The sequence below is a fragment of the Cucurbita moschata genome, unplaced genomic scaffold (assembly GCF_002738365.1).
Source record: "Cucurbita moschata cultivar Rifu unplaced genomic scaffold, Cmos_1.0 Cmo_Scf00021, whole genome shotgun sequence".
Taxonomy (NCBI): Eukaryota; Viridiplantae; Streptophyta; class Magnoliopsida; order Cucurbitales; family Cucurbitaceae; genus Cucurbita; species Cucurbita moschata.
The window spans coordinates 2,428,114-2,449,989 of record NW_019268537.1 but is presented as its reverse complement, the minus strand read 5'-3'; the positions used below and the strand labels follow the sequence as shown (position 1 = coordinate 2,449,989).

Here is a 21,876-nt window from a genome sequence, read left to right as displayed (position 1 = left end):
GGGCGGCGGTAAGAAACCAAGCTTTCATTCAATTTTATAATTCTAGCTTTCAGACTTTTTGTTTTTGGCAAGTATTCTAGCAGAATTAAGAAATCTATTATAAACTTCATTCAATTTTGTAACTCTTCTTTTCTTTTTTTTAAATATAACATTGGGTGGGAACTCAAACCTTCTAGTTGGGGAAAAAGTTCTTGATGCCCTTAACAGCAAACTGAGTTTGGGTTGATTCCACTCAAATTTGTGAAATTAGAACTGCAAATTTAATGCACTAGATATTTTTTTACTTAAGCTTTTATCTTCTTGTAGCCTTCAGTAGTAGCTGGATGTATTCTTTGACAAAATTATACATATTTTGAGAAATAAGGATGATAATATTCCAATTTTCTTAACCAATTGTACTCATTAAAATTCAGACTGAAATCTCTAAAGTTGAAAAGTGATGTAGGGGTACAACGATTAAATATTTCAATTTATATAATTCTTGAAATTATTGGCCAAATGTTTTTGAATTTTATTTTCATTGGAAATTATTTTTATGAAATTAGTTATTATATATTTTTTAAATGTTAGTATATTCATTTTTACTATAAAGGTTGTAGTTTTACGATCTTACTTGAACATGACTTTCCCTATAGCTTGTGTAATAATGTCCTTGACTTGTAAAACTTAATCAGATTGATCCATTCATTCAAGCTATTCTTGCTAATTTTTACTGGGGGAGATGAAAGAACTTATGCTGTTAAAGTTATCAATTAGTACTAAGTTGGGAAGTTATTTGGCTATGAAATAATTTCATTTGGAGCTTAAAGAAAATTAATACTTTGAAGCAAGATTTTACTTTTGTTAAAATTTACCCAGAATTCTATTTAGAGCATTCTTGTAAACTGAAAAATATTGAAACTGTAGATACCCAGTGGTACGAATGCATCCTTTAATTTCGATGTACTCCTTTTGGTTTTATATTGATGTAGATTGTATATTTTACTGTCTATTAATTGCATATTTTTCAATTTGAAAATTCAGGTTCACATGAGTGCCCCTAATATTCAACAGCTTATCGATTTGCTAGTTTCAATACCTGCTGAAGGCCATGATAATGCATTTGTTTATTTGATGTCAGAATGGACGAAGTTGCAAGGTTTGTCTTTCTGCCACTGCTTTCAAGAAAGGAGAAAATTTTGTATCTGAACTTCCAACTTCTGTCCGTCTGTGACATTAGCCCTTTATTCCTTTATCCTAATTTTTTTCTTTTCTGCACATCTAAGCTGACATGTTCATTTAGTATATAGCTTGCTTTTCTTAGTTTTCCGTACATTTTGGTGCCTAAGTTCATCATATGTCTGCATGGTTTTTAACTCCCCATATTGCATAAATTCTGTAACCTTAGTTGTACAAAATCAGATTTGAGATATTGATGCATAACACACTATACTTCTAGCTGCATCGAGTGTCAGACAAATAACTACTTATTGCATTTATCTAATAAATTTACATCGATTCTTTTCTAGATGATTGTAAAATATTATCTTATCAAGTATACCCATGTTAATATATCTCAGAATTCGGATTATTAAGGAACAGATAATTTGTTTTCATATCCACGCCAAATGGTTGCAGGGGAGATTCAGGGTGCTTATCAAATAAAAGTCACCACTAGTGCATTGGCACTGTTGCTGTCAATACAAAATCCTCACTTAGTACAAATGAGTGTTCAAGTACAACTTACTAAGGTTTGGTTGTGCATTTGATGTTAGGCTATTGAATCATACTTTTAACGCAAATTAATCATTCACTTTCTTCCACATGAAGGTTTCTGCAGGGATAACCACTCGATCAAAAGGAAAATTAGCTCTGGATCAGTGGACAGTGATTCCACTTCCAGTGAAGGTAATTGGATACCTGAAATCATTTTAAATTTTGAGATTGATTATGGGTGGTTGTAGCATGTCAGAATTGGTGATAATGGTATGATAGATGCAAAGATATTTTCTGGTTTACTATTAATATCGAACTGATTTATCTAGATAAAAATAACGAAGCCTTTATTAACATGAAAGGAGCACAAGAGGTCATATGAGTATACATTGTTACAACAAAAAAAACTACACTTAGAACTATATAATTCTCTATATTGTAATCAGAGAAGAAAATGTCAGTTGGGAAACAGGTTATGCTTCCCCAAATTACTTGTATCCAAAATTTGACTTAGGGGCCTCAATACGCTGTACTCAAGAGCTTGGTCGTTAAAGATTCTCCTACCTTCTTTGGACCAACTTGAAATATTGCTAGGGCCTATCCTACCATTCTTCAACCTCTCATCTGGAATGTAGGGAAGCAGGTTATGTTTCCGCAAAATTCTTGGATCCCAAATTTTGCCGTTTGGACTTCAATACTAAAGCTCTGGTCATTTGATCTTGCGTTAGCTATCATGGGAGCCTTGTGAGAACTTTGGTTGGGAATGATTCGTCTTTGAAAATAAGTTGAAAGCTTGGGAATCTTTTTGGTATTTAATTCATTTGATGGGCTCAATTCATGTATTCGCTCACCTAGGGTTCACTAATTAGGATGTGATTCATATGGTCCTTGACAAAATACCCTTGTCACTGTGGGGATTCGAATTTGTGGTCTTCTGCACAGCCGGTGCTCCTCCTGGCATAGATGGTTGGATATCAATCTATGTGAGAACATCTTTATAGTGATTTGAACTCATCTAAAGTTTTCCACTCCAAACCACCGAAAGAAGTAGAGAGGGGCAGCTCACTTCCATTCGACTATGCTCTCTAATCACCTCTGTCAACCGTCCTAGCAATCTTGACCGGAACTTTAAACAAGGAAAAGTTATAGTCTGGGATGCTGGAAGTAATCGATTGAAATAGGGAGTTCTCCAGTATCACTGCAACAAAAGAAAAGGAAAGAAGAATTGGTTCCATAGATCCACCTTTTTCTCCTCGTCCTATAGGTGAATTATAGCAGGTCAGGTCCATTCCTATTAGAAGATTTGCTTAGATATTCCCAGATCCCCAATCTGATCCACGTTTCTTTCTTTCCTTATCAAAGATTATCTGGTTGGAATTAGGTGATGTTTTCAGCAAAAATTGAGAGAGCTTATTTTATGTTTTCCTCTAATTTTGATGATTGCAGATATTTTCTTTATTGGCTGATGCACTAATTGAAATCCGTGAACAAGTATTGGTTGATGATCAGGTACACATCTTAGCATTCTGTCTCTGTTCAAATTATCCTAGTGAACTTTGATTTTCAAATTATCATAGTGAACTTTGACAATTGGAAATTCAATTGCAGGATAGCGAATGGGAGGATGCTGAGGCAGATGGTGTTTCAAGTGACGAAAACCTGCTTCTTGTCAATGCTGCATCACTCGGCAGACATACCCATGATTATCTTCAAGAGATGGCAAAAGTATACGATGAGGTATGTTCAAAACATAATGAGTTTGATCTTTCCAGGATTTTCTTAATGTGTACTTCTGGTTTGGTTTGGTTACTATTATTTTCTATTAACATTTCAATTGATTTTAATACTATTAGTTTATTTATCAAATGCTTATATATGTACAGGAAGGTGATGAGTATGAAGATGACCTGCTTACTGTATCTGATCCTCTTAATCAGGTATTAAATCTATTGCCTATATGTCAACGTAATGTAGTAAAAGATTATGATTATCTTGTCTGCAGTTTCAGTTCTTTTTTCCTCACTTTTGCAGATTAATTTGGCAAAATATCTGGTGGACTTTTTTATGAACTTGTATCAGAATGACAGACAGAACTTTGATAATCTCTTCAAGGTTTTCTTTATACAAGTCAATCAGTTTGGAGCCTTTTACAGTAGTATTTGCTGCTTTGGTTTTTTTAATTGAACACAATATTTTACCCTTGCTACTGCAGAGTCTGTCCCAGCCTCAACAGAATGCTATCCAAATGGTACTAAGTCGCTGAGTATCTTACCACTGGTGATTTTTCGGGTTGTTAATTGCTATCCAATTCCAAATACAAGAATCAGTTTTGCATGCCCTCTTGCCGGCACGCCCCCTTTCTTCTTGGGGTTCTTTTATTGATGATGGTATTGGTTGTGGAGGTGGGAGAGGGAGAGGGACTTCCATGTGAATGTCAGCCTCATCAGTTTGGTTATTTTCTTTTTAAAAGTTTCCTTCATGTAAGTTATGCAGTATAGAGAACCCACACATTACAACTAGTTTTACTGCTTTGGTCTGTTTTACTGACCTTATAGAAAGGTGATGTTTTTACCACACTATCGCAGAGTCTGTTCCAAGTTTGTCAAAAGGCTGTTCAAGTGCTAGTCACTGTGGACGAGGAGTTTGCCATTTCTCAGGTGTGTCGTTGGCTTTCTAATTGATGCTCAAATTCCAGCTTGTCAATTTTTCAGCTTCCCTCCTTGCTGATATCCCCTTGCCCCCAATCACAGGAGCGAGAACCAAAAAAATCGTTGAGTGTTGTATATTAGGTCTTTTCTGGAGTATTCGATCATTCTTTTTAGATGTATAATTGTTAGCTCCTTGTTAGCTTATGTTTTCTAGATGAAGAAGATATATGTAACTGTTATAAACTTTTACTCTGTAAAAATAGAGAAAGGTTCGGCTGCTGATTGAATATTTGAGGAATATTTTTGTTCTTGATGACTTGCTCATTAGTATGGGTTGTTTGAACATTGAGTTGGATTTCTTGCAAGTTAATGAGATAAACAGAATGTTATTCGGTTATTAGGGTATTATAAGGATATTAAGGGTATATTAATACTTATATAGGAAAGCTGTTAGGGTGTGTGGTTATAAATAGAGGAGGCGAGGAAGAGAGAAATTAGACATTATTTTGGTGAGTGAATTAGGGCTTGAGAATGATCTCAAGAAGGAAAGGTCCTATTACCTTGAAACACTTGGTTTATCTTGTAGTTCTGATATTCTTTATATTTGAGTACATTTAGATTCTATTATAAACAAGGGATAGTTTTGAAATCAAACCCACAACTCATACAAGTTGGAGATAAGGATGCTGCACGGCCGTGATCTTGTGTTAGGCCCAAACAAGAACATTGAGCATTAAGCATTAACAAGCTTTGACGATTCTAGTTAAGCTTGGATAAGGGTGTGATTGAAGAGGATTATGGATTGACCAATTATGAAGGCTTCTTCAGCAATATTTGCTCTTAGAATCTAAATTGGGCTTTCATTATTGAAACTTTTATCATTCAGTTGAGCTTCTACATCTATCCATTATGACGCCAAACTGTTCTGCCCCACACGGGGCACCATTTATCTGTATTCAGATTGTGTCAGGTATGCAGGCACAACCACTGTGGTTACTTTCATTTTTTGGATGTAGAACAGGGAAGTCTTTAACTTGCTGATACTTCACGTTGGTTTATTGATATCTCTAATTTATTAAGGACGCTGCCTGTTGACAGAACATGGGCGGGTCATCTGCTAGATCTAGATCAAATTCTCTTTTCACCTGCTGGTATCATCACCTAATCCGTACCTGTAACTGTGGAAGGGTGGATATTATTAAATTCATTTCTTGTGCCCCCTTCTCTGTAATGTTCATAGAAAAATAGCTTTTATGAAGCAACAAACTATGCTGCCAAATGTCGCTCATAAATTATGTTAGATTTTAAGAAATGTTCTACATTTAGCAACAGATCTTCATGATGGGACACTGTGAATTATGGTTCGCTTCCTATTTATGTGCCCCAAAAATGGGAGTAGCACCAAAAAGCTGAATAGTAGATGCATGTAACAGGAATGAGCATCTTTTTTATTCAACAGCAGCACAATCAATGGCGAGATATGTGCCAAGTGCCCGACAGCCCGTGCCCTCTCTTGTTGATACTCTTTTTGCAGCCCCCCACTGACGCTTAGTGAAAAGGCCCAACCTTTGTGCACCTTTTATATTCGTTTACAGGCATTAGTATATTGTAAATGGAATAGAAAAATGGAAGGAGGAAGACGGCATGTTGGTTGTCACCAAAATGCCACATTATGATGGCTTTGAAACCGAGCAATCTTGGACCTTCAACCGGCAGTAGTTATTGGTGGTAGGCGTGGGAGAGCTTCACGTGGTGTGTTAAAGCAAGACCCAGGCCATTGACCTTGGCCCACCATCTCACTCCCCAACTTTTCAATCAACTGTGGCATAAAGAGATTCTTTCTTTGTCTATGAATTCAATACCCAATGTGTTCATATTTACCCACTTGTGACATTTCTATATTAACTACCAGATTCCCTCTTGATCTCATCAATTTAATACACTCACTTTTTAATTCTACTCTACAAACATTCAAATATTTTATTGCTTTACGTCTAGTTCCTATGCTTTCGATACGATTTTTAATTAGAATTGTTTAGAAGAAAGAATCGTACGGTATCAATGTTGGATTTAGCATGTGATTTGAAATAAAAGTCAATGTTATATACCATCATCGTGAAGATGGAATATGAAAATGTCGATTTCATCTAAATTTTGCTTAATAGATTGATTTGTATCCCAGTAAAATGAGGTAATCGTCTCCATCAAATCATATTGTTCACTATTTGCAATAGGGTATAGTCCACTTGACGTGATATTTATCAAAATTTATCCGTTCTTTAGCCGACAAAACTTAATGCCTTAGCTTACTTATGCTTCACAAAATCCACTTTGTGTTGGTTGTGTAATGTTCTTAGGTTCTCTCTATAGCTTTTCACTTTAGTTTCTTTATTTCATAGCGCTGCAAAGGCTGCCACCGTAGACCTTCGGAGCTAAGCATCTTGTATTATGTTCTGATTCAATAGTCAAAATGATAATGATAATTACGCAACAAAATCTCTTAACTTCATATTGAAATTTCTAACGTTTTTGTTTAGTAACAACAAATGTCCGGTGACTTGAACAATAAAATGAAACTTGAAAAGGATTATAATATTGCATAATTATGATTATAATATTGATTTGAATATGAAGTGACGTAAATTACTGGATGAAAGCTCATTTTCCCATGTCAAGATGATTACTAGTATGCAGGAACGAGTCAATCAAATTTTTGTTCTTGTGTTCAGACATTGGACAAAATCTTCATAATTTTATGTTTTGGATTGCTATCAAATTGCTTTGAAATTTTGGGACCCCACCAAGCCCTGTTCTTGGGAAAACTTTTCTTTCTTTTCCGAATAGGGAATTTGAGAATCAAACTCGGCTGCACTTTCGAGGAATTCAGTTTCTGTTTCGATCCTCAGAGATGGAAAAGGTAAGGTTTCAGTTTTCATGTTCTTCTCCATCCCTATTTTGATTCTGTTGCTTCGCTGCATTTGCTTCTTCAATCTTCAGGAATCCATTGATGATACCCTCTGCTTCAACCTTTCCCTAATAGCTTCCCCAAATTGTTTGATAATCGAGCTCTTGTTCATATTTGTTGGTACTCATTTGGGTCTCTCTCGATTCTTTTTTGTAGGTTTGGTGGTGAATTTGATTGTTTCCATGTTAGTTCAAAGGCTGTGATGATCTGATTGTGCTTGAATTGAAGGTGGAGAATACTGTTTTGACATGGCGGAGTTTTATAATCTATGATTTTGGTATGAGGAGCTGAAACAGAGCACTGGGTGATTCTGGTGATTGTGAAGTTTGTTTGATAAAATATCATCGGAGTTGGATTTGATCGGATTCAGTTTGATCATGGGGTTGTTCTGAATTATGATTATCGCGCGAAATTTGCAGATTCAATGAGTTTCACCGAAAGCTGAAGTTTCCGTTTAAGTTGATCAACCCGGATTTTTGGTTCTTTTTTTCCGAAAATGGCGGCTGTATCACCGGCGCCTAATTCAACTCCGTCGCCGGCTTCTCCCTCCACTCCATCTCCGCCGCAACAATCGCCTCCTCCGAATCCTTCTGACCCAGCAACCCCCACTTCGTCTCCTCCTCCTCCGCCGCCTGGGACCGTTCCGCCGGAAACTCCATCAGCTCCGCCGCCATCAGCACCGGACCCTCCACCATCAGCAACTCCCCCAGTTAGCTCCATTCCTCCAACGCCATCTAATCCCCCACCAAGTTTATCTCCACCTCCTCAAACCCCTCCTCCACAACCATCAAAACCACCTGAAAATTCACCGCCGGTGCCACCACCACCACCACCACAAGCTAAACCGCCGGTTAATCCATCACCGCCGCCACAGCCCACAAACCCACCTGAGAAGTCACCTCCTATGCCACCATCAACACCTCCAGTAACGTCACCTCCTTCCCCAGCATCAATACCTCCTACAAACTCACCTCCTCCTCCCGTTGAACCCTCACCTTCAAGTCCTCCTCCCAAGTCATCACCGTCCCCATCTCCCCCACCACCGCCGTTGCGTCTTTCTCCTCCATCACCGTCTAAACCCCCAACATTGCCATCAGGAAATCGCACGGACGATGGTTCTGGTCTTAATGACAGAGTTAACTCGAATTCCAACAGCAATGGAGGAATCAATACAGGGGGTGTGGTCGCAATTGGCGTAGTGGCTGGAATTATAATGCTTTCCATAATTGGGTTTGCAGTATGGTACATGAGGAAGCCAAGGAAAAATGATTCCGGGCATGGGGGCATTATGCCATCCTCTCTCAGCTCCTCTCCTAAGTCGGGTACTGCAATGTAAATATTGTTTCTTAGCTTCCTTCCTGCCCAACAATCATTAATTTGGTCCTCTTTTTCCCAAAACATTTATGTTTAGCTTCCTGCCTGATAATTTATTGGGATTTCCGTTCTTTTTCGTAGAATCATCCCTTATGAAGGTCCATTCCACAGTTCATCAAAACATCCATGCCAGTGGCAGTGGCAGTGGCAGTGGCGGTGGCGGTGGCAGTGGTGGAATATACACTCCAAGAGAGCTTGGTGGGTTGGGCAGTTCGAGGCCATTGTTTACATATGAAGAACTCTTCAAAGCAACAAATGCCTTTTCTGCGCAGAACCTTTTGGGAGAAGGCGGCTTTGGTTCTGTTTATAAAGGATATCTACCAGATGGAAGAGAGGTTGCAGTGAAGGAGCTGAAGATTGGTGGTGGGCAGGGCGAGCAGGAATTCAAAGCTGAAGTTGAGATTATTGGCCGTGTTCACCACCGCCACTTGGTTTCTCTTGTGGGCTATTGCATTTCAGAGCATCAAAGGTTGCTTGTCTATGATTATGTGCCTAATAATTCCCTCTACTACCATCTTCATCTTGAAGGTACTATGATTTTGGACTTCTTGACTGGCTAGCATAGTAAGGAAAACTTAACTTTAAGCTCCTTTTCCACATTAGGGGATGGTGAGCTCGTTCTAGAATGGGCAAAACGCTATAAAATAGCAGCTGGTGCAGCACGGGGAATTGCATATCTTCATGAAGACTGTAAGTTTCTGTGTCTTTTCCTGTAGAGCCAGCTGATTGATGTCGATGCTAAGACGACGATTTCGTTTATGTCAGGCCATCCTCGAATCATCCACCGTGATATCAAATCTTCGAACATTCTTCTAGACGAAAATTTTGAAGCTCGGGTATGCTCGAAGCTTCATAATCTATGCTGAAATGCTTAGCTTATAGGTGTATGCTTCATGCTTTTGTTGGCTATCACGCAGGTTTCAGACTTTGGGCTTGCTAAGTTAGCTCTGGATGAACAAACTCATATAACTACCCGTGTTGTGGGAACTTTTGGGTAGGTAGTTTATGATTGTTGGTACCACAGCCTCTCAGGATCCTTGTCTTTGAAATCTATATTTCTTGCAGATATGTTGCCCCTGAATATGCATCGAGCGGAAAGTTAACTGAGCGATCAGATGTCTATTCTTTCGGAGTTGTACTTCTCGAGCTGATTACGGGTCGGAAGGCTGTGGACACGTCCCAACCAATGGGGGATGAGAGCCTTGTTGAATGGGTAATCTATTCATGCTTCTCTTGTATGTTTTCACTGATATGGATATGATGATGCAACCAACCTATCAAATTTTCTTATAATCTTAGAGAGCCCAAGTTCACCGCTAACGATATGGTCCTCTTTGAGCTTTTCCTTCTAGGCTTCCCTTCAAGGTTCTAAAACCCATCTTCTAGGGGGAGGTTTCCACACCCTTATAAGGAATGCTTCGTTCCCCTCTCTAACTAATGTGGGATCTCACAATCCACTCACCTTGGAGGCCCAGCTTCCTCGCTGGCATACTGTCCAGAGTCTAGCTCTAATATCATTTGTAATGGCCCAAGTTTACCACTAGCCGATATTGTTCTCTTTGGACTTTCCCTTCTAGGTTTCCTCTCAAGGTTTTAAAATGCGTCTACTAGAGATAGGTTTCCACACCCTCATACGGAATGTTTCGTTTCCCTCTCCAACCGATATGGGATCTCACAATCCACCCTCCTTGGAAGCCCAACGTCCTCGCTGGCACATCGCTCGGTGTTGACTCTGATACCATTTGTAACAGCCCAAGCCCACCGTTAGCATATATTGTTCATTGGGCTTTCCTTTCTAGCTTTCTCTCAAAGTTTTGAAACGCGTCTACTAGAGAGAGGTTTCCACACCTTATAAGGAATGTTTCGTTCCCCTCTCCAACCAACTAGGATCACACGTATGGATTCATATGAAGCATGAATGTCCTCACTATAATTCTGAATGGTTTGAAAAAACATGTATCTTATTTGAGCATTAGCAACTCAAATCAAGCTTTCCGGACAATGTTCTCATCTTTCAGGCTCGGCCTTTACTAAACCACGCACTCAACAACAGCCAAGACTTCAAAAACTTGGTGGATCCTAGGCTTGAAAGGAACTATATAGAGAGTGAAATGTTGAGGATGATAGGAATAGCTGCTGCTTGCGTGCGCCATGCATCTGCCAAGAGACCACACATGGGACAGGTTGTGTTTTTGCTACTGATTCATAATAACCTGAAATTCATAATTGTTCATCTTTCACAGTACTGTTGTCTCATTCTCAGGTTGTTAGAGCTTTTGATAGTTTAGGCACTGCAGATTTAAGCAATGGAATGAGATTTGGGGAGAGTCAAGCTTTCGACTCAGGTCAACAATCTGCCGAGCTTAGATTTTTCCGAATGCTGGCGTTCGGTAACCAAGATTACAGTTCAGAATTTTATAGCCAAGGTAGCTCAAATGCCTGATTGAAGAGGAGATTTTGTAGATATGATATAGAGTGGGGAAATATGTTGCTTTTTTCCAGGAAGGCTTTTTTCCATGCCTACTGGAACTCAGGTTGATACCAAGAGCACCTTCTTGATGTTCATGTAAGTAGTACAGATGAATGAACAATCCCCCAATTCATGCTCAATAGAGATGCCATTATTCATACATAAATCATATTACTTAATATAGTTTCTTGGGTTTAGGGACTTCTCTAATCAAGTTTTGATATTTACATTCATAGCAGTATGCAATTTCTGCAATTTTGTAGCATTTTCCATCCTTTTTCGAGTACACGTCTTTTTGGCAAGCGGACATACGGCCTTGTGCATAGTTCGTTGGGTGTCTGTTTGACACCAAATTTAGTGAACTTTCATCTTTCATATAAACGGGCTTAACTCTCGAACCGCATGCTGAAATTCATATTCAAACTTCATTTATGAGGTTATGACCGGTAACGACTCAGATCCACTGCCAGTAAATATTGTCCTTTTTGGGCTTTCCCTTTCGGGCTTCCTCTCAAGGTTTTCCTCTCGTTCTTCGTTCCATTTAGATTGGATTTTTGTGGGGTTAGACCCCACAATTTAAACGGACATCTCTACCCTAACTTTCAACTATCTGTTTAGCCATCAGAGAGGAGAGAAAATTGGATCTTTGTACCTCAAGACCCATGGTTTAAATGAACATCTCTGTTGAAGATAGTCCAACTCAACTCGAGAGCCGCCACAAGTCCAAAGAATATAGGGTCTAGGCCCATTTTGATGTTTGGACCAACGAGCAGGCCGGCCCAGTAGTAAGATCAGAATTTGGATCATATAGTTATTATAGCTTTATATTTAGATATAAAATAAGAAAAATAAAATAGAGGAAAGTAAATATCAAATTCAAGTGGACGGAGGCTCCGAAAAGTCAATAAATCTTGCATTGAATATAAAATAATAAAGTAATTAAGTATTGAGTTCTTCCTTTTTGGATCCAACTTCCAAAGAACGCGGTTTGTTCATTCAAGTTTGAACAGTTTCCCTTTCAAATCTGTCATCAAACCAAAGGAAAGCCCCACATCTGTACCTCACCGATTCCCAAATCCCCTAACCTCGACCAACTCCTCCCTGCGGATCCTCTCGAGTCTCGAATCCATGGCTTCTTTGCAATCCGATCAGCTCAAGCAGCTGCACGACATTTTCAGGCGCTTCGACATGAACTCCGACGGTAGCCTCACCCAGCTCGAGCTTGGCGCCCTCCTCCGCTCCCTCGGCATCAAGCCCTCTGGCGATCAACTCCATTCTCTCCTCTCCAATATGGATTCCAACGGCAACGGCTCTATCGAATTCGAGGAATTGGTCAATGCGATTCTCCCCGATTTAAACGACAATATTCTCGTCAATCAAGAGCAGTTGATGGAGGTTTTCAAATCCTTTGATCGTGACGGCAATGGCTTCATCACTGCCTCCGAGCTCGCCGGTTCCATGGCCAAGATGGGTCATCCTCTGTCCTACCGCGAACTTTCCGAGATGATGCGGCAAGCCGACACCGACGGCGATGGCGTAATTAGCTTCAACGAATTCACCACCGTCATGGCCAGGTCCGCCGCAGATTTTCTCGGCCTTACATTTGCGTAGATCGTGTTCATTCACACTTTGATTTCCCCTTCTTTAGATGTACATAGCATGGTATAACCACCATCTGATCTTAGTCGCTGTTCGTTTCCAGTAATTAATTTCTTCGTAAGCTTTTGGTGCAACCCTGATGTGAGAAAAACAAGAAAGAAAAAACAAAAAAACAATCCCAACTGTGCTTGTAATGTCAATGTTTCAATTCTATATTTGATCTTTCAACTTGCTTCCTGTACTGTACTTGCCCCAATATTCTATATATTACATTATATTCGTGTTATTCTTATAGTTCTATTACTCTTGTGAGTGTTTGATTTGGTATTTTTATTCAATTTTTATCCAGAATCACAAAATTGGTACCTGTAGTTTGGAGAAAGTGATGAACTATTCTTTCGTTCTTATGGTTTGATAAGATCTCTCATAAACAGTCCCAGAAGAAGTCACTGATGAATTGAATACTAACATAACAAAACTTTGAGATGTATTAAAAAGCATTATTGGGTTGCTGTTGCTAAATTAGCTGGTTGATTACAAAACTTGATTTTAAAATGAATTGTCTAATCTTGCTAGGTGTTCCTCACATGATTTTAGATGCCTTCAACAACTGTTCTTTTGTCATTTGGTACTTTTTTCTGTCTTACTCTCATATCTTGTCTATCATACATGCTGGACTTTGGGCATTTGAATATTCAACTTTGATCGAAGGTTGAAACTTCAAGGTTGGCCTAAGACATGATATGATTAATAGATATGTCACTCAGAAACCTATTTAATACTCTAAGGACTCTCATTAGTTGTGAAGCTCAGAGAGTTAAATCAATTATCGTATAAACGTCGAGTTGTATATTTGACATAGGATCTGCTATTATGTTCTTTGTTTTTGTTGCTTGAACTAATGTTTATCTAATCCTACAATGAATTCCCTCACTTTTTTAATGTACACAAGAACTTGGAGTGATGCTTCTTCTGTATTTTCTTGGGACAGGCTATGCTGGTTCATGCCAGATTTGTCCAAGAGCAAGAAAGCAGCATCATATTCAATGGTTTCATCTGTTTGAAGTGGCACCTTTCGGCTGCTAACCGTGCGGTGGAACCCATGCTCGTTGATCGGGAGCTATTGACCTCAAAAGATCACGGTACTCTTGGTTTTCCAGCTGCCCTTCATTCCTAATCCACAAAATCATTTGATGATACATAGGAAGGAACCTCATCTGTATAGCCGAGTAGGAGAAGTAAGGAATGAGTGTTGAGATCACCACAAATAGAAGCACAAGCCAGTAGGAAGGGCCAGGGGCAAGGACTTCAATGAAGATCTTGTAACCATTGGTTGAAAACGTGGGGGTCATGGACCCATAGATCAGGAGAAAAATGTACCAGATCGAAACCGAACCCCAGATGAAAAGATGTTGTATCAAGGTGAAGTAACTAACAGCAAGCGCCATTTGCAAGTTCACGACCCAAACAACACAAGAGTACATCGTTGCACCCAGAATATCCCGCCCTGCAGTTCTCCCGTCGGAGTTGAACGCCTGATACTCGAGCGCTCGAGTGCATAGGGAGAAAATGATCACAGCACTGCACAGTCCATTAAACATCCAACTGAGAATTCGGGCCCAGCTGAATAGAACATTCTGCACCCCTTGTTGGTATAAGAGAGGAAACTGCCACATCAAACAAAGAAATGAAGCCTAAAATTTGGCCATTTTTTCTCAGATTTATCAGCAGCAACAAGAACATACCTGGAGGCAGAGTCTTGCAGAAACATCCTGATCAAAAACGCCCAAAGCTACCACTGGAAGCGACGAGAAGAACACATTGTAAAGCGATAGAAACCAATCATTATACGCAGGCTGCCCAGAGAATGATGTGAATGCTTCGTATAAGAATATTGTAAAACCAAAAGTAATGTTCTTGTAGAAAAAGTAGCAAATCTGCAAATCCATAGGCAAAACTCATCAATCTCAAAGAGAGAAACTTATGAAACATGATGTTTTCTGAATCCAGATGTATAAACTGCATTACCATTGATGATATCCTTCTATAGCACCAATGTCCATGAACAAGAAGCAGGTGCTCTAGATATTTGAACTGTGCTATCGCAACGTCGCTCGACATAACGGCCTGGGTAGACATATAAAAGAACTCGTTAATATTTGAAGAATTTGAATCATCAAAACATATGGGTCGTCTGCGTTCTTCAGCACCTGCATTCCTTCAACACCGCTAATTCCAACTCCAATGTCTGCTTCTTGAAGCATTCCGACGTCGTTGGCACCGTCGCCGATAGCTAAAGTTGTTTTCTGTGTTCCACATTTAACTAACCTCGTTACCTGCCACCATGAATGAGAATCGAGTCGATATCTTTTTAGATGTGATTTTTAAGCCGAAATAAAGAGTAAGAGTACGAAAACTAACCAGTGCCTTCTGTTTTGGAGATGAACGGCAGCAAATAACAGAAGCACAATGTATTGCTACCTCGAGAAACAATGCCTTCATGGTGTCCTCTAAAGCATAAGAAAGTGATTTTCCATCAATGATTAATGCAAATGCTTCAGATATCCCACTTGGTGATGCGATCTGAGCTCTCCCTCGAGTAATTTGATCGAGGACGCTTTGCCTCGATGCCTAAAAGATTATCAAAAAGATTCCACAGGGAAGGAAGAGCGTCAATTGATACTTAAAGATAGTAGATATTGTCCGTTTTGGCCCATGCGTGTTGCCATCAGCCTCACGGTTTTAAAACGCGTCTACTAGGAAGAGGCTTCCACACCCTTGTAAATTATGCTTCACTCCCTTCTCCAACCAACGTGGGATCTCATAATCCACCCCCTTTGGGGGCCAGCGTCCTCGCTAGCACACCGTCCGGTGTCTAGCTCTAATACCATTTGTAACAGCCCAAGCCTACCATTAGTAGATCTTGTCCGTTTTAGCCCGTTACATATCGCCGTCAGCCTCACGGTTTTAAAACGCATCTACTAGGGAGAGGTTTCCATACCCTTATAAGAAACCTTATAAGAAATGTTCCGTTCCTCTCTCCAACCAATGTGGGATCTCACAATCCACCCCCCTCGGGAGACACCACCTGCAGTCTGGCTCTAATACTATTTGTAACAACCCAAGCCCGCCGCTAGTAGATATTGTCCACTTTAACCCGTTACGTATCATTGTCAGCCTCACGGTTTTAGAACCCGTCTACTAGGGAGAAGTTTCCACACCCTTATAAGAAATGTTTCGTTCCCCTCTCTAACCAATGCGGGATCTCACACTTTCCCTTCTATAGTACATTTAACAAGGAATGAGTATATATTCACCTTGATGATCGATGCCTTATCCGCCGTCTTCTCTAACGCCTGAATTTCCGACGTCTCGAGAGTAATTACAATCTGCTTCGTATCTTGTCTCAGTAATCTACAGGAAAAACTGCAATTTTAAGCTCAAGAGTTAGTATAAATCCAGATATGATACAACTAGGACTCAAATGAACATTTCAGCTCAGGAAAACAAGTATCCATCCATACCCAATATTGATAGCAGTCTCCATTTTGTCCCCAGTCAATACCCAAATCTTTATTCCAGCTTGAGCAAGCCTATCAATGCACTCAGGAACCTAAAACCAAAAACATGAAGAACCATCAGTTCCAAGTCCTTCAATAGCAGTAGTTCCCCATTATGAACTCATAACACTTCTCAACTCACCCCATTTTGAAGCTTGTCCTCAACAGCAGTGGCACCAAGAAGAATCAAATTCCTTTCGATTTTATCGGTCACTTGATTAATCAACATTTCTCGGTCTGCACTAACCGAGTTTTTCGCCATAGTGAACTTGCTATCAAACTCTCTGTATTCTTCGTCGTCGAGCTCGCGATAGGCGAGTATCAAAGTCCTCAATCCTGCATCAGCATACTCACTGACATGTTCCTTGGTCTCCTCCTCAAACACCCTCCCATTCTTTCCAAGCCTTTCAAACATAACACTGCAAGAGTAATGGAGTTATGGGGATTCTGACATTTAACCAAACCAGGAGCATGACTCTTTATTTAAACCACAGACCTGTCTGCACCTTTACAGAATAACAATGTCTTGGCCTCTTCATTTCTTACTATGACAGACATCCGCTTTCTTGAGCTGTTGAACTCCAAAACATGCAGCAGTTTATATGCCCTGCAAAAACAAAACACTGTCATCTACATGAAGCTCATGGATATGCTATCAAATCAAAAGAAAGGGTATTAACAGCAAACAGTCACCTATCAACTTTCTTGCCCAATGAAGGATCAAACTCATGCAGTGATATACTTGTCTGTGTTCTTTTGTAGAACTCGAATCCGAGTTCTCTAGCAGCGATCACAAATGCTGCTTCGTCTGGAGATTCGGCCTCATAAGAAACCTCTCCATTGTCCTCATTGATTTCGGGAATCGCCGTATGACAAGTCGCAAGAACACGAAGAAAAGTTTTGATGACATTGGCATGAGGCTCATTAACCCAATTCCCATTCATAATCCTATCATCCTTAAAGTTAAAACCTTTGATATGTGAAGGTTGATTCTTGACATCCTCATGGTGCTTCCCCTCATTTGCCTGACCATAAGCCCTCCCTGCCACAGAACACTTGATGAACTCCATTGAATTACATGTCAAAGTTCCCGTCTTGTCAGTGAGTATCGTATCGACTTGACCGAGTTCTTCATTCAAATTCGAGGTGCGAGCACGAGCTGGTTTATTCGCTTCTTCATAATACATATTAATATCTTGATTGATGAACATGCTCTGAAGAACTTTCACAATTTCTATTGATACATACAGTGATATTGGAATGAAGTAGTTATATAACATCAGTGCTGTAAGGAAATGGAAAATTGCAGCCATTTGAGCCCTTTTTGGATCATAGAAAACTCTAGCATCATCAGGCCTCAGATACCATCGTTTCATTCTCCCATTCTCCAAATCATCCTCAGTCACAACGCCAAAAACTACAGATCCTACAAGAGCAAGCAAAAACAGAAGACAGAACAAAAAATATATAATCTTATCCATTTTCCTCTCAACTTTGCTTCTCTTTGAAGGTGGATCAGTAGAATTTTGAATAACCTTCGTGTCACGGCCCGTAAAGACAACAACCCCGTATATATAATCCGTATTCCGAAGCTTAGAGCCTCGAAGGAGTAGCTGTTGAGGAGACAGAGGATATTGTTGTTCTTCCAGCTCTAAACTACCAACAAAACTGTATAAATTAGCATTTGGATCCTCACATTTTAGGATAGCCTTAAAGCTATTGAACATAAAATCTTCGTTCATATGCGACGTTTCCTCCAACGCTTGTTTTAGTTTCAAATTCGTCTCGCCGTCGAGATTCATCGTCTCAACGTAGCAGATTGCGTCCTCATAACTTGATGAAAGCAAGACAATATCAGCTGGAAAGAATCCATCCTTCTCTACTTTCACAATATCACCAACCATCAGATTCTTCCACTCTGTATAACCAAAAACTCCATCTCCATGGTGGACTTTTACCTTTCTATTGTTTACCTCAAGATCCTGAAAAGGTCCACAGTTAATAATATTAAGCAACATCATTGATCATTCACTTGAGTTGCAGAAACTTGAAGATGATAAATACCTGTTTTTTGCGCCTCCGATCCTCGATCCCTTCTTTGATCATCGTCGCCGAGATGACGAGAATAAGAGGGACGATGGCACTGACAGCGGTGTAAGGAGCAAGGGGAGTAAAAGCAAGGATCCCAGTGACTAAAAAGTAGAAATTGGCCACTCTCCTGAATTGCTCAAACAATGACTTAGGCAGGAAAGTAGCTAAAGTATACTTGGTGGTACTAACATAATTGTCTATGTAGCTACGAATTTCTGCCTCAAAACACTTTGGTTCATTACAGAAAACAACACGAGAGAACCCAGGTCCCCCAAGTTGCGAATGATCGTCCTTTAAAGAAGCTTTCCCGCAAGCAAACGAGTAGATCTTGCTAAAATGCAGCTTTCTCCTTCTGCCGCTGCTCATTTTTTAGTATCCCACAAGCAGAAATTCAATGCCAAAACTAAAGAACATTTTCAATTCGTAAGCTCATAAGGTTGAGTACCCAAATCGAATCCATAACAACAATGAAATGATATGAATCTTCGGAGGTTCTTTAGCAAATTTGAACCAAACCCCATTTGAAAGGATCAGAAAAAGAGGGAAAAAAACATGGACAAACATGTAAAAGTGGGTTATATCGTAATCTCCGACCTCGTCGAGGAAAACCCAGAAACAGAAACCTTAAACTTTGTCATCTAATGGCAGAAACCATCAACTAAATTGTCTTCTCTGCAAGCCCGATGGTTCCTTGAAAACACAAAAGACAGAGAATGTCAATGCCATTTGGCAGAAGAGAATGTTTGATATTAAAGAACTCAGAAGCTCACCCACCAATGGCGGCTGTTTCTCTGCTCTGAAAGAGTCTTCTCTTCTGCATCACCTTCCCTTTCTCCATTGATTAACACAGAACAAACAGACAAAAGAAGAACCCATTTAGCAATTTCTTTCAATTCTTTCTTCAACATTCAAATTGTTCGTAATAGCTTCATTAAGAGGTTAATCATGGCACCTTTCCCTCCTCTTGAAGCAAATAAAAAGGGGGATTTTTACAGCAAACACCCGATTCGAACACCACAAAAGGGAGCTTCGAGGAATTAAAAAGGCGAATTCTGAAAATTGAAACTAAAATTGTGAGGCGTAATGAAGAATTTGAGTGATGGGTTTTGTTTTTGGGGTTAATTAAACTATGAATTAGGGGAGAAGACACAGACAGGGAAGATGCCAAACGTGTCGGATGTGGTCAAAGTCAAACCAATCTCACCCAGCTTACCACTCTTATCAACTATTTTTTAACAAATTTTTTATAAATCATAAAAATAATTGTGTTCTAGCTTCTTATTTTATGTTTTAATTTTGTATAATTATTGTTTTACAATAATATAATGTTTATAAAAAAATTTATATTTTAACAAATAAAATGAGTTTGAAACAGTATACTAATTTTTAAAAAAAAAACATTTTTTTAAGTTAAATTAAAATAGAAAAAATAAATAAATAAAGCAGTTTCTTTTTAACTATTTTCTGATTTAGGTAAGAATTAAACAAAAACAAATTAAAAAAAGACCTATAAAGGTGTAAAGTAGTTATCAAATATTAATTTATTTCCAAATTTAGCTACCACTTTATAAATGTTTTTGAAAAGTAAAAAAGTTTAATTTTTTTTAAATAAACTAAAAATAAATTACTGTTTATAAATGTGTAATTATCATTTTTATCATATTTAATAATTCATATTATATTATAATAATTGCAAGCAGTATCTAATTATTCGTTGACAAAATATGGATTATATGCGTAAAAGTAACATTTTATAAAGAGAACTTTTTAAAGCTAAACTTTTTTTTCTAAATTTATATTATTCATCAATTTTCAATATTCTCAGGCGGAATAATTAATATTAATTATTATTAATTATTGAAAGTGTTGATTTCATAAACCATCATATCTGGGTTTTGCAATTAAAAATTAAAATATATTACTTTTTAATTTAGAAAAGAATGGTGTAAAATTAATAAAAATTTATATAATTATTATAATAATTTAATTACGTTTTTTATTTTTTATTTTTTATTTTTACTTCTTTTATATTTTAAAATTAATATTTATAAACTATTTTAAAAGATCTACAAAAATAAATAGAAGTTGACACAAGATTGTCGCAGACAAAAAGAAAAAGAAGACAAATGAAGGAACAGAGACAGAATGATGACGGCGTCAACTCAGGAGATAGTGGAAATAAAAAACTAATATAATATATATAAGAGTCAATTTCTTTTATTATTATTTAAAGAATTAAAAAAAAAAAAAGTCAGGTAAGAAAATAACAAAACTAAAGGCAGCTTATATATATCCATATACAGAGAAAATAGAATGTGAGGGACATTTCTATTTGTATTTTATTACGTCAAATCTAGCTTTAAATAAATAAAATAAATTAATTAAAAAAATAAGTGATTGGTTAGTAAGTCAACATGGTACCGTGTCTGAAATTATGAATTTTCGCAATAAATAAGTATTATTCTTTTTTATTAATTTATTACATGTAATTGTTGTTTAATTATTTAATTAGTTGAAGTCAAATATTTTTATTAAATTGATTTATATTTTTCTAGTACTAATTTTTTAGTTAGCAATTATTTATTGATATTCTTTTATTTATATCATTATATTAAAAAGTTCATTTAATGTAATTTTATTTTAAGATTCATTATTAGTTAATGATAAATAAATGGTTAGAATAATAAAATTTATGAACTAAATTAACAATAAAATAAAAAAATAGTGATTGTTATTATGTTAATTAAAAATTATATCAACATATTAGTTAGTTAAAAAAAAATGACGAAGGGTATTCTAGTAATTGTATCGATTATTGTTCCAATTTGTAATAGTTGGAAGTAAGCAATATCATTGGATTATTGATTATGTCCCATCTCATATGGATTTCTAGCCATTTAACTACAACCCTAAAAGTAGAATATATATATATATACATATATATATATATATATATATAATAAATAATAAATAATAAATGATATGCTTGGATTGGTAATTAAATTTTAATTAAACCAACAATCTGCCTGCACTTGGGTTACTTTTATAGGCAAGTGATTATGTTTACTAAAACTTCACGTATCTGATAAAATTTAATAATAATAATAATAAATGACAGATCAATTATTGGATTTTAAATATTTCAGGTAATAAAAAATTAGATCCATTTAGAATATCGATATCTCTTTATTTGTTTGTCTTGTTCGTGTTGACGTTTCTCAGTCTAGTTAGAAGAAGTTTTTTTTTAATTAAATATAAATAATATAAATACTAAGGACTAGAGTCGTTTTCGTACACAAAACTTAAAAGTATTAATATAAAATATTTATAATATCGAACGCGTTTGAACCATGCATTTAAAGTGTTGCATCAGACTAATAAGAGACGAGGAAGATTCAAACTATATTGAGAATGATTTAACCCATTATAGGTGTCCCATAAGGAGAAGAAACCAAAAAAAAAAAAAAAAAAAAA

The 21,876-nt window shown here is 37.6% G+C and overlaps 4 protein-coding genes across 8 annotated transcripts in view; 3 read left to right on the top strand and 1 right to left on the bottom strand.

Moving 5' to 3' along the window:
• The window catches only part of LOC111458540 (importin-9), a 23,492-nt gene extending 18,752 nt beyond the window's left edge, over positions 1–4,740 (top strand). The window contains exons 26-35 of one of the 3 annotated variants that reach the window (XR_002713140.1): positions 1,024–1,138; positions 1,618–1,730; positions 1,810–1,887; positions 3,142–3,204; positions 3,304–3,432; positions 3,579–3,632; positions 3,727–3,807; positions 3,908–4,175; positions 4,281–4,352; positions 4,446–4,740. Coding sequence is in view for 1 of the 3 variants with exons in the window: in XM_023101280.1 (XP_022957048.1) it covers positions 1,024–1,138; positions 1,618–1,730; positions 1,810–1,887; positions 3,142–3,204; positions 3,304–3,432; positions 3,579–3,632; positions 3,727–3,807; positions 3,908–3,958 (684 nt within the window). In the remaining 2 variants the exon portion in view is untranslated. Of the gene's footprint in view, positions 1–1,023; positions 1,139–1,617; positions 1,731–1,809; positions 1,888–3,141; positions 3,205–3,303; positions 3,433–3,578; positions 3,633–3,726; positions 3,808–3,907 lie in introns of all 3 variants that reach the window. The other 2 variants (XR_002713139.1, XM_023101280.1) reach the window with 2 other exon arrangements.
• Positions 4,741–7,081: 2,341 nt separating this feature from the next.
• Positions 7,082–11,349, top strand: LOC111458326 (proline-rich receptor-like protein kinase PERK9). Of its 2 annotated transcripts, none has more exons than XM_023100903.1 (9): positions 7,082–7,260; positions 7,465–8,630; positions 8,764–9,210; positions 9,286–9,372; positions 9,448–9,518; positions 9,600–9,676; positions 9,748–9,895; positions 10,701–10,865; positions 10,946–11,349. In XM_023100903.1, the coding sequence occupies exons 2-9, from the start codon at positions 7,805–7,807 to the stop codon at positions 11,123–11,125; spliced, it is 2,001 nt and encodes a 666-aa protein (XP_022956671.1). In that variant the 5' UTR covers positions 7,082–7,260; positions 7,465–7,804; the 3' UTR covers positions 11,126–11,349. The 2 variants fall into 2 exon arrangements, with proteins under 2 accessions (XP_022956671.1, XP_022956670.1); XM_023100902.1 differs by having other exon boundaries at positions 7,341–8,630.
• A 745-nt stretch (positions 11,350–12,094) lies between these two features.
• On the top strand, positions 12,095–13,043 carry LOC111458327 (probable calcium-binding protein CML16). The gene has a single exon (XM_023100904.1). It carries the CDS (start codon positions 12,281–12,283, stop codon positions 12,761–12,763), a length of 483 nt encoding a protein of 160 aa, XP_022956672.1. The 5' UTR covers positions 12,095–12,280; the 3' UTR covers positions 12,764–13,043.
• A 480-nt stretch (positions 13,044–13,523) lies between these two features.
• Positions 13,524–19,617, bottom strand: LOC111458325 (putative phospholipid-transporting ATPase 9). Of its 2 annotated transcripts, none has more exons than XM_023100900.1 (12): positions 19,177–19,617; positions 18,376–19,092; positions 17,005–18,293; positions 16,808–16,918; positions 16,454–16,730; positions 16,276–16,364; positions 16,069–16,177; positions 15,173–15,382; positions 14,962–15,087; positions 14,780–14,878; positions 14,497–14,688; positions 13,524–14,418 (listed from the first exon to the last, which is right to left on the bottom strand). In XM_023100900.1, exons 2-12 carry the CDS (start codon positions 18,766–18,768, stop codon positions 13,834–13,836), a joined length of 3,480 nt encoding a protein of 1,159 aa, XP_022956668.1. In that variant the 5' UTR covers positions 18,769–19,092; positions 19,177–19,617; the 3' UTR covers positions 13,524–13,833. The 2 variants fall into 2 exon arrangements, with proteins under 2 accessions (XP_022956668.1, XP_022956669.1); XM_023100901.1 differs by having other exon boundaries at positions 14,497–14,607.
• Positions 19,618–21,876: the final 2,259 nt, after the last annotated feature.